The 12,724-nt window shown below is 43.7% G+C and overlaps 1 protein-coding gene across 1 annotated transcript in view; it reads right to left on the bottom strand.

Annotated features, from left to right (window-relative positions):
• Window positions 1-12,724, bottom strand: part of LOC140404691 (latent-transforming growth factor beta-binding protein 2-like) — a 685,726-nt gene that overhangs the window by 442,924 nt on the left and 230,078 nt on the right. Inside the window, exon 8 of the mRNA XM_072493356.1 lies at window positions 11,243-11,345. Coding sequence (XP_072349457.1) covers window positions 11,243-11,345 — 103 coding nt within the window. The remainder of the gene's footprint in view (window positions 1-11,242; window positions 11,346-12,724) is intronic.

Here is a 12,724-nt window from a genome sequence, read left to right as displayed (position 1 = left end):
GGCCTCCTTCCTCTGCCGGCTAAGCTTTTCAGTTAGAAAGTCCACAAGCTGCTCCGTCGACCACTGGGCAGGCAAGGCAGACCATTTACCCTCCGCCATCTTGTCCTGTGACGCATGAAGATTTTCTTGCTCCAACTGCTCCCTTCTTCTTGACCCACTTCTGATACGTGGATCCATCCACCAGCCCCACGAATGGAGTCAAACTCTTCTCCAGCCAGTCCTACACCTCTTTTCTGCAAAACATCCACCCTACAAGCAGGGAAAAGGTCCAAAGAAAGCAGCCTCGTGTGGGAGCTGCCAAGTGCGCAACCACTCACACCCTGGCCGCCACCGGGAGGCCCCTCATTATCGGATTAAAGAACAAACTTCCTTCCTTGGAATAGGTTGCCAGCCAGCTGGCATTTTGGCCTCAGTGAGTTGGGAATCTGATTTTTAAGACTTTAACCCCTGACTTTACCTAAATCCACCCTTTTTTCTTTAGGTTAAAATTCCACAAAAACCTAACAATGAACACATAAGAAGCTAAGACAGATAGACTTAGGTTTGAAGAAGATTCTTAAAGGAGCAGAGACAGCAATTGAGGTGGAGCACTTTAAGGGAAATATTCCACAGCTTTGGGCTTTAATTCACTGCAGCCTTCTATTGTAGGCTTCTGCAATTCATGGGGAGATGTCTGCCTGTCAACTGCCTGACACGGCAGTCAGATGCCGACTAATTGACATGTTGACAACCACAGGCAACTTACGTGCTTCTCTCAGTTGTAAATTCCAGGTCTCACTACATCATTTGACATTATCCCAGGGATGAATCAGAATTGCCTAAAACATTCTGATGTTAATGTCTACAATCTGGAATAAACCACCCCTGATTCTAGCAAAATCTAGTAATCCAAACATATTCATGTGTGTGCACTATTTTTGCTCCAAATGGTCATCCTGCTTTCTATTCTGTAGAACATCTGTTTACTTTCCTTGTGTCGCCCTCCATTCAGCTCCCTTGCTGTTTCTGATTAATATTCCGTGTCGGTGCAATGTGCATCATTGGACTCCTATTGAAGAAATTCTGCCATTTGATAAAGGTGAGAGCTTGACTGCTCGGGTTCTTTCCGTGGTGTATTTTGTGGTTCAGATCCTAGGATGGTTGGCATAGAGTTCACAAAGACCATAACTAGCTTTTCTATTAAACAAAGCTAAAGATTTGTTTACACTACTTAATTGAATTTGACCTCTTACTTCTTTATAATTAACAATTGACAATAAATATACAATCTACACTCATCTACCACTAATCTAACAGAAATGTGGCATGGTAGGGCGGAGAATCCAGCCTAATAACTAAGATCTGCTCTCACTCACACTAGCTTTCCTACAGTCTGTCTCCAAGCCTTCTCCTCAATACTCTCCCAGAAAGCTTAGCATCTATGCTTTATATGCTTTATAATCCCTTACTTGAGAAAGGACGTACTGGCACTGGAGGGTGTGCAGAGGAGATTCACTAGGTTAATCCCAGAGCTGAAGGGGTTGGATTACGAGGAGAGGTTGAGTAGACTGGGACTGTACTCGTTGAAATTTAGAAGGATGAGGGGGGATCTTATAGAAACATATAAGATTATGAAGGGAATAGATAGGATAGATGTGGGCAGGTTGTTTCCACTGGCGGGTAAAAGCAGAACTAGGGGGCATAGCCTCAAAATAAGGGGAAGTAGATTTAGGACTGAGTTTAGGAGAAACTTCTTCACCCAAAGGGTTGTGAATCTATGGAATTCCTTGCCCAGTGAAGCAGTAGAGGCTCCTTCATTAAATGTTTTTAAGATAAAGATAGATAGTTTTTTGAAGAATAAAGGGATTAAGGGTTATGGTGTTCGGGCCGGAAAGTGGAGCTGAGTCCACAAAAGATCAGCCATGATCTCATTGAATGGTGGAGCAGGCTCGAGGGGCCAGATGGCCTACTCCTGCTCCTAGTTCTTATGTTCTTATATAGTTTTGCATCTAGCTCCCTCTAGTGGTTGACTTGGACATAACACTTACAGTTCTGTACATTTCTCAATGTCACACTTTCCAAATTCACTTACACTTACATAACATTTACACTTACAGTTCTGTACATTTCTCAATGTCACACTTTCCAAATTCAATATGATGGTGGACTTAATTGATGGTAAACAGGGTGGTAAGTACTGTACTGCCATTTTACCATTGTGTTTACGTCTATCAAAATGGGTTTAAAATTAACCACCATGATGTAAATACCATCATGCGTAATAGAAAATCCTGCTCCAGAAAAAGTCAAGCAAAAAAGCTTGGAACAATAAAATGATTTATGTTTAAAGAAGCTTTAAGATTATTTGTAAGTTTCCAAATAAACTTCTGAAAGCTAAAATAAAAGGATACAGCAACTGTAATGAACTGCACATGAATGATTGCTGGACTCTGATTTACTGGACATGCCTGTTACATTACGAATGGAATCAAGGCATAATTTTGATTGAACATTTTCAGGCTTAAATATACTCATTACTCTGGATTTATACATTTGAAATATTAATGTCTGATGTACCTCCAGTTGCTACAATGCTGTATTTGCACTGTGAAATTATATTTTACGAGTGATGCTATTGTATGAATCTTAAAAAGGGCAAACTGCTTTGTCTCTGCGGGTAGTGGCCAAAAAAGTGCACAAAAAGAAGGAAACAATTACAGTTTTTGTCAGTCACAGCTTCAGCTGGTGGAAAGTTTATGTCATTATAAAGTGAGTTACAAATAACCTTGCGTGATTAATCATAGCCCAGAAAAAACTTATTGGGCATAATTTAATGGACTCGTCGCGCCTGACTTGGTGACGTTTCGAGGCCATTGAATCTCCCTCTCGCAAGATTCTCAATGCTCAAAATGTGTCGCAATCAGGATCTTACCCTCGTTGGGTGAGATCCAAATTAGCATATTTGAGTGAGCCAATTGGGCTCATTTAAATACATCTGCTCCAGATTCTCATGGGATCCGGGAACTAACGGCCGTGCATGGGTTTCGATAGACATGGACCAAGGCGTAATGGTACATGGGGGGGTCTTTCAGAGGCCCCAGGGTGGTCAGGCTCTGGGCAGGGTGGCACCCTGGTGTTCCCACTGGCACCATGCACTTTGGCACTGTCAGCTTGGCACCCTGGTAGGTCCTTTGAGCCAGCTCGCCATTTGATAAGATCATGGCTGATCTGATTGTGGCCTCAACTCTACTTTCCTCTCCGTGCAACATCCTTAAAAACATTCAAAGAGCCTGCGTCCACTACTCTCTGGGATAGAGAATTCCATGGACTAACAACTCTCTGAGAGAAAGAAATTGGCCGTGATTCTCCATTCCAGAGTCCAAGTCCGCCCTCCCACCAGTGGAGAATCGGGACTATGTCCCGCTGACGCTAGGAGCGTCAACGGGGCGTGATTATGCAAAAATGTGCATAGTGCTGAACATGCCAGTTTCCCTGCAGTCACTTCCGTCGGGCTGCCATTTTGGATGGCGCCCTGATCCTAACACCCATAGACAGGTCCCCTCCCGTACACAATGCAAATGTTGACCCCCCCTTGACAACGACAGTACCCCAACCCTTCATCAAGGAGGGTCATCTTCCACCACAACCACGGAATGACGGGTCACCCCCTCCATATCACACAAGAGGGTGACCTGACCCCCCCCCCCTCCAGCCAACCTCCCTTCAGCCACCACCTACCGCCACCTTCAGCCACCCACCTCTTCAGCCACCCCTATTCAGTCATCGCTCCCTGGCATTGCCAATGGTGCACTGGCACAATGGCACTGACACCCTGGCCTGGCATGCTGGACTCTGAGTGGGGTCAAGTGGGTCAGCTCATTGCTCCAGTGCCCCTCTGCTGCTGTCAGGTTGAAGAAACAGGGTCCCCCAAAGGTCCTGGGGATTGGGTGGGCTCAGACTGTGGGTAAGGTGTTGACCGAGGGCCCTGTGTCTGGACTGCCCCTTCCAGCTTTATGCAACCTGAAGATTACTATTGACATGGTGATCTCAAGCAACCCTCAGTTCAACATCGTCATCCTGGTCTGACCTGTTTAAACGCGGAAGTGGCTTTCTCACTCTGAACTGCTCTGCTTGACAGCTAATGAGCAAGCCAGACCAGTGAAGTGATTCACTTCCTCTTTTCTAACTGCAGAAAGCATTTGTATTATTGAAGTGGTCAGCAGCTGTCAATCATAACAAGAATGTTTCTGAACATTGCAGTTAGGATCAATAGAGGGTGCTTTGGGAAGTCAATATAAATAACATCCATAGACACTTCCTTATCTAGCATATTAGTTATCTGCTTAAAATATACAACCAGGCCCAACCATCTTCATCTGCTTCAGCAATGACCTCCCATCATAAAGTCAGATGTGGGAATGTTCGCAGGTGACTGCACAATGTTCAGCACCATTCGTGACTCCTCAGATAATGAAGCAGTCCATGTCCAAATGCAGCAAGACCGGGACAATATCCAATGTTGATCTTTGTCCAAGGATTTCTGGTAAATTATTTTGTGATCACGTTTATTTGAGAGGATTTTCACTTGTTAACTTCTCATTTGTTACATGAAAAATCGGCTGCTGCCAATTGAAAATTGGAGGATGGGAGGGCCCTAGAACCCTATAGGTACTTACGACTCTCACTGACGCAATTCGAGGTGGACCTGTAAATGGGCAAGTAGCATACTCACCTATTTCAGACATGGGAATTATCTTTTGAATCTTATTTCATTATTTTTGAACAAAGTAGGGAAAAAACTTCCTGCTTAACCTCACAACACGGAAAATCTGTGCGTTGGCTATTAAAAGTCAGAATAGATGGTTAAATTATCACTCAATTGATATTTAACATACTGAATAAAAGCAAATTACTGCGGATGCTGGAATCTGAAATGAAAGAGAAAATGCTGGAATATCTCAGCAGGTCTGGCACATCTGTAGGGAGAGAAAAGATGTAACGTTTTGAGTCCGATGACTTTGACAAAGCGTCAACGGACTGGAAACGTTAGCTCTTTTCTCTCCTCACAGATGCTGCCAGACCTGCTGAGATTTTCCAGCATTTTCTCTTTTGTTTAACATACTGAACTATCTAATTAATAATTATCTTTATTGTCACAAGTAGGCTTACATTAACACTATAATGAAGTTTCTGTGAAAATCCCCTCGTCGCCACATTCCGGCAGCTGTTCGTGAGAATTCAGAATGCCCAAAATACCTAACAGCACGTCTTTCTGGACTTGTGGGAGGAAACCGGAGCACCCGGAGAAAACCCACGCAGACACAGGGAGAACGTGCAGACTCCGCACAGGCAGTGACCCAAGCCGGGAATCGAACCTGGGACCCTGGCGCTGTGAAGCCACAGTGCTAACCACTGAGCTACCCTCCGACCTGACACTTTCATCAAGTGGGCTTCCTTGCCTCTCCTGAATGCGTCTTGTTGAATGCTAATGAGAGCCGGGATATATCACCATTATCTTTCTGGACTTTTAACCCCTGCATGCAACTGAACCTACCACCAGCACCCCAAACCTGGCAGATAGAAATTTCCCACAAATCTGTTAAAATCAAGGATACTGCATGCTTCTGTTTTAAAAAATGATTTATCAACTTACCATACTGAACAAAATAATTTAATTCCATGCTTAATCCTGCCTGATGCCAGCTGCTGTGGTCACAGGTTGCCATGGTAGTGTAAGTCAGCTAAAAGGTGGTGTTGCCATTTCCCTCTTTTGCTAGCTCATGAGTCCCAGTGCGATAGTCAATGTTTCAAAAGAGGAGACTACAACAACTACAGGGGAATATCACTTTTTAATGTCACCAGGAAGATCTTTGTAAGGGTCAAACTTAAAAGATTCCCTTTACTTGCAGGCTGAGCATATACAGAAGCACAATGTGGTTTCTTTGTCAGCAGATCTACTGTGGACATGATCTTCAAGAGGATTTAAGTACAGGAATTAAGATGTCTTTCTTCAATTATATAAATCCCACCGCACCTGGGGTATTATGCACAGTTTTGGTTTTTTTACCCAAGGAAGGATATACTTGCCATAGAGGCAGTGCAACAAAGGTTCACCAGACTGATGGTGGTGCTGGGAAAACTCAGCAGGTCTGACAGCACCTGTAAGGAGAGAAAGCAGAGTTAATGGTTTGAGTCCTTGGCTTTCCATCAGAACTGAAGGGAGGTATAATGTGTTAGAGATGTGAGAGGTTGCAACAAAAAGTAACAACTTTACGAACAAAAGACAGATGGCCCGATGTGGGAGGGGTGGGGGGTAGCATTGATGCATTACATGTATGGGATATTTTTAAAAAGAGGTTTAACGTGGACAAGAAAGGTCACAATCGAAATCTACCGAACTCACCATTGAGTGCCCGAGGGCTGCAGCGTGCCCAAACGCAGAATGAGATACTGCTCTTCCAGCTTGCACTGGGATTCACTCGGGCATTTCAGCAGGCCAAGGATGAACATGTACAATCTAAAGCTACCAAACACCGGGCCACCTGTCTTTTGTTCTTAGAGTTGCTACTTTTTGTTGCAATCTCTCACAACTCTAACACATTCTCCCTCCCTTCAGTTTTGGCAAAGAGCCAAAGGACTTGATAGTTTATTTCTGCTTTCTCTATTTACAGATGGTGGTAGACCTGTTGAGTTTTTCCAGCATCCTCTGTTCTTGTTTCAGATTCCAGCATCCGCAGTATTTTGCTTGTTTCATCAGACTGATTCTTGGGATGGTGGGATCATCCAATGAGGAGTAATTCAGTAGACTGGGCTTGTATTCTCTAGAGTTTAGAAGAATGAGAGGTGATCTCAGTGAAACATACATAATTATTACGAGGTTCGACAGAATAGATGAAGGAAGGATGCTTACCATGTCTGAAGTGTCTAGAATCAGAGAACACAGTCTCAGAATAAGTGGTAGGATAGTTTGGACTGAGGTGAGCAATTTCTTCCCTTGGCGGTGGTGAATTCTCTACCCTCAGAGGAATGTGGAGGCTTAGTTATTCAGGATATTCAAAGCAGACACCGGTAGATTTCTATATATTAAAGACTTCCAAGGGATATGGGGATAGTGTGGGAAAATGGCATTGAGGTAGAAGATCGGCCATGATTTTCTTGAATGTGGAGCAGGCTTGAGGAGCCAAATGACCCATTCCTGGTCCCACTTCCCATGTTCCTATGTTTTCCATACGCCAACCACAAGATAATTGTAGGAAACAGAGTATTCCCCTTTACCTTACTTTCATAAATCTCACTAAGGTATTCAACACTGTCAGCAGAAATAGTTTTGAATTGCTTATTAATCCCACTTGCTCCCTAGTTTATTGGGCTGCCTTCATCCTCATCTCATTTCACACTATGATTCTGGGGTATATTTTCAACTTGATGCCTGAGCATAAAATTAATGTTGTGCATCAGCCACCCATTTTACAAACCACAATTTTAATTTCCATTCCAATCAATTGGTAACATTTTCATTAGTCCCAAAATAAAAAGGCAGCTATGGTTTTCCAATTGCTTTGATTACAAAGGCAGGTACTCCTATGGATTGGGGTTACTAAAACCTGCATGAACTTATTTCAACATTAACAACAATCAAGAAATGCCTAGATTCGAGGCGTCAATGGGAAATTAAACTTCCTAACACACTATAATATTCAGTTCCACTGAACAAGCACATTGCAATTTGTTGATTTAAAATTCAAGTTTTATTTTCACGCAAAATAAATGCGTTTTTATTTCACTGATGATTCAGATTAAAAATTAGAATTCCTGAGGACCAATTCACATCCGATGTATTCCCAATATGCATAAACATCTTCCAAGTATAATGCTGAATACTGAGCAAGTAACCTTGTTCCAAGCATAAACTGTTTTCCAACAATCCATCAAAATAAATTGCATAATTAAATGGTTCTTGAAATAAAGCCCAAGATATCTTAACTTTTAATGGATTGGGAAAAATCTGTTTATTGTCATCTCAATTTCTAAAGACACTTATAGAGGTTATATTTAAATATCCTGTTGAGCATAATTTCATAAATTGCCATACATTACATTTATATGGCATATAGGACACATCAGAAATATGATAATATCAGTAATTTAATTTCAACCAGGCAATTTAATTAGATGCAAACCCGACTGAGGGGTGATGACACTATACCCTAAAATGAAGCCTCCCTGCGAGGCTACACCTTTCGCTAACCACCCCGCCCAGACAGTCTTCCAACTGGCTGGAATTGCACTCTCTTGGTTCCATTCTTATCTAATCAGTCAGAGAATCATCTGCACTGGCTCATTTTTCTGTTCTTGCACTGTTACCTCCAGTATCCCCTCAGGATATATCCTTGGCCCCATATATTTTTCATCCACATGTTGCCCCTCATAACACGATCCAAAAACACAGCATCAGTTTTCCACATGTTTCTTGACAACACCCAGTTCTACCTTCCCACCATTACTCTCAACATTGTCCCCACTCCTCTTACCCCCACTGACTTAAATTTGTCAGACTGCTTGTCTGACATACAATACTGGATGAGCAGACATTGCCTCCAATGCAGCAGAGTACTGTGCACCTGCATGGCAAAGGGCCATCACACATACATCTTGTTGACACTCAAATGAATGCAATAATGCACATCCTAACTGGAACTCTCTGCTCAACACCTTTCCCCTGACTTCTGTTCTTGCAAACATCACTCCACCACACAGCCACTGTCTGACAAAAAAACTACAAGCTGTTTGAAACCATCTGTGCTGCATCTCATTTAACATGCAATAATGACATGCTCAACCATCTACATTTGGCCTTCCATATTGGCACTCCATATGGAGCAACCTTCCTGAGCAAGATCTCCCAGCAGACATTGTTTGGGTCAAGTAATGGGAAACATACACAGTCAACAAGTTCCTCATGACAAACCCCATCTATCGAATGGCAACCTTTGAACTGCCATAGCGATAGCGGTCCTTGCTAAATAGGTTCAGAACAGGTCTGGGCCCCTGTGCAACCAAGCTCCACCATTGGGGCTTCATTCAGTACAAACCCCTTATTCACTTGTGGAAGAACACCAACAATGCTGCAAGTTACCAAGAAATGTCCTGCTACAGACTAAGTGGCAAACTGCTCGCCTGAAACACAGCAAATGAGGAGGCTATTGCTTGGAATTGAGGATTTGCATTTGCTAAATAATAATAAACCTCAAACTAAGCATTGGGAAAACAAAGGCCATTATCTGTGGTCTCAACCAAACTTTTCTCCCTAGCGACCAACTCCATTCCTGTCTTTCACAATTGTAGAGGCTGAACCAGACCAAAAAGAAAGTTGCTACAGTCCCTAGGACCATGGGCTGCTCTCAACATTTGAGACAGCAGGCTGGTGGTGATTTAACATGAGGGTCACCACACCTCAGACGAAGGGCAAGGTTGAGAAGGCAGGGCCTTAATGAATAACACAGACATGGTAGTAGACCTCGGAATATCAAAACAATTTGAGCACAAGTGGTTGCATGGATGAACATTGTCACGATATATGTCAGTATATTCACATTTGCACAAACTAATGTCCACTGTAATCTTTCAGCATCATGAGATCAGCTTCACCCCCTGACATCTTCAACACCCTTCCGAGAGTCACCCTCCCCCTCCATCTTCTTTAGGCCCAATTCCCAGCTTCACCACTCCCGACATCTTGATCCTCTTCCTCAGCCTGGGGTGCCAAAGGGAGAGATGAGCAACCCCACCCCCTTCCACTGCCCCCCCCCGCCTCCACCGCCCCCTCCCCCAACCCCCTTTTGATCCCCTCCCCCCACTATTCACACCTCCGAGGTTCATCAAAACCTGCTTGACAAAGCTCCAATAACTGCGGCCCCTCCCTCCACCACATTCCCGTTCACTAGCCAACCTTCATTGGCTAGTGTGGTGTCCCCCGTCTGAGTCCTGCTCCTCCCCTCCTCTTCCTCAGTAACCAGGCCTCACGTGCCCAAAACTTCTGCCACCCTCAGCAGCTCCTCACCCATCAAAGTGAACTGGTCACTATGTTGCTACAGTGCCACCTCCACCCGCTTCAACTTCTCCCCTTGCTCCCGCACCTCATCCAACATCTTCATCACTGCCGCCTTTACTGGGGCAATTGCCTCCTCCCACTCTTTCAGCAACACCATTATCTCCCTCCAAAGCACCTCAAAATGCTTGGCAAACAGCCTCTCCAAATCCACCGACATCACCTCAGTCAGACATTCCACCATGAGGGGAGTGACTACACCTGGCGACCCAGCACCCGCCATCTTACTTCCCGCAGGACTCACAGCTGCACTCGCCGGCGGACATTCGCTTTCCCCCTTCTTTCCAGCACCTTTCGTTTGGGACTTCCCATTCCTCGACTTCCCACACCAACTCATCCACAAACTACCACTGAAACAGGACATAAAAGTAAAAAACCAGAGACTCTAGCAGGAGCCACCTAACATGCGACCTCCACCTACATGCCGCCACCCAAAGTCTGAATATTTAAATCATTTACCCATCATTTCCATGTGGGTTTCCCACTCACCGCAGTAATAACTGGAAACAGGCATGATCAGGTTGGGCTGCTGACACCCCAGCATGTTTGGATATTTAACCCTCCTCCCACTCTCCCGTCCATACCTAAAGCCTCGCCCCATTGGCAGTTAAAATTCTCTCCATTGTAATTTTCTGTATCTTTGTGTGCTTTTTATGATATCAGAATTTTTTACATTAAGGAAAGCTCCCAAAATTGTATTATTGTAAGCATTATGAGCTTAATATATGTGATAGCTTTATTAGTTCAAACCTCAATTTTCATAATATCAATAAGATGAACAGGAATTTTAAAAAAAGGATTATTCCTGCTGATTTCTGTTTGTTTTACACTGGTTTTTACATTCCAATCTATAGTCATGAGATTCTCAGAAAATGTCAGTGCAAGTGTCTATTAGCACGTCGGCATAGAAACCAATGTACATTCCAGCATAATTTAGGTTGAAGAACTTTCATCAACTATGTTCACAAAGAAAGGATGCTCATCAGTAAAGATTAAAAAGAATAAGGTTTTGGGTGTGACTCTTTAAAGGTACCTAGTCAATGATAATGGAAATGTTAATAATGTTCAGACAGGCCTGATAATCTGGCTAACATCTAGTGGATTCTCCAGCACTAAGGATTCATGTTATAACTCTTAAAAACCTTGATGGTTTACCTGGTGTTGGAGGACATTTTGTACATTTATGGTATCCCCACGATATTCCGACACTCCCACAACAATCATCCTGTTTTGTGAGACCTGGAAGTGGTTTTCCACACTAAAATATAAAGACAAGAAATTATTTAAATATTTTTAGCCACATGTCCCTTCTACCTTTAACATGTTTTCTTTGTCTAATATCCAATAGCTCAATTTTGGTCACATTCAATGGCCACTCATCAGATTGGCAAAACTTGTGCTCAACAGGTCTATGCAAATGTAGAAAATGCCATTTTGGGGCTGCCACAGACACCTTCTTCTGTTCAGTGGTGTCAGTCAAACCCACAAGTGCATTGCATGATCCACACCCTCCTCAATACATGCTCACATTGTGGTTAATTACCTCAGAAATTTAAACAAGCTATTCTGATTTGATATGAACAAGATACATGTACTCATTTTCTTTTCAAAAGTAAACCTAAAAAGCACCTGGTAAGTAAGAAGAGGTCAGGTACAAATTGATTAAACTGTTCAATTCACCACAAATTAACATATTGAACAATCATTGTGGTCAGATTTGCTTAATGTTTACGCTCAGCGACCACCGTGGTGGCTGGATGCGGCATTGCTCGCAGACAAGGGAGTGTGCGAGAGGATATCATCCGCTATTGGGACCTATGTGGAGTTAATAAGAATGAGGAGGTCTCACCTTCCATGTTCTGGGAGGCATTAAAGGCATTATTAGGGGGGAGTTGGGGGGGGGGCGGGGAGTTAATTTTGATTAAATCTCACAGAGACAGGTCGGGGAGGGTGGGGAGGCAGAAATTGGTGGTCTGTTCTTGCGGTAGACCGTCAACATAGAGCTGTTGGCGAAGAGGAAGAAGCTCCAGAAAGAGGTTGAGTTGTTCTCAATGGGGAAAGCAGTTAGCCAGCTTCGTCGTGTGAGAGGGACGATTTAAGAGTATGGGGAGAAGGCCAGTCAGTTATTGGCTCATCAGTTGAGGCGGCAGGCGGCTTCTCGGGAAATAATTTAGGTTAAGGACCTGGGGGAAGGATCGGTTTCTGATCCAGAAAAGGTTAATGGGGTATTTGAGACCTTTTACCGGGGGCCATACAGGTCTGAGCCTCTGGAGGAAGACTCAATGTTGGTACGGTTCTTGGATAGGTTGGTTTTCCATGTGGTGGAAAGGGAAAGAGGGCAGGAGCTGGAGGCACCGCTTGGGCTCGTGGAAGTTATGAAATGTATCTGTTCTATGCAGGCTGGGAAGGCACCGGTCCCAGAAGGTTTCCCAGTGGGATTTTATAAAACATTTGCACAGAAATGGGACTTTATCTGTTGGACATGTTTAACAATTCTTTGCCCGGAGGTGTTGCCGGCCACATTGGAACACGTATCCATTTCCTTAATCCTGAAGAAGGATAAAGATCCCATGGAGTGTGGGTCATATCAGCCCATCTCTCTGTTGAATGCTGATGCAAAGCTGTTGGTAGCTCATT

Source organism: Scyliorhinus torazame, chromosome 2 (assembly GCF_047496885.1).
Source record: "Scyliorhinus torazame isolate Kashiwa2021f chromosome 2, sScyTor2.1, whole genome shotgun sequence".
Taxonomy (NCBI): Eukaryota; Metazoa; Chordata; class Chondrichthyes; order Carcharhiniformes; family Scyliorhinidae; genus Scyliorhinus; species Scyliorhinus torazame.
Note: the sequence above shows the minus strand (reverse complement) of the source record. Positions and strands in the feature narration are given on the sequence as shown.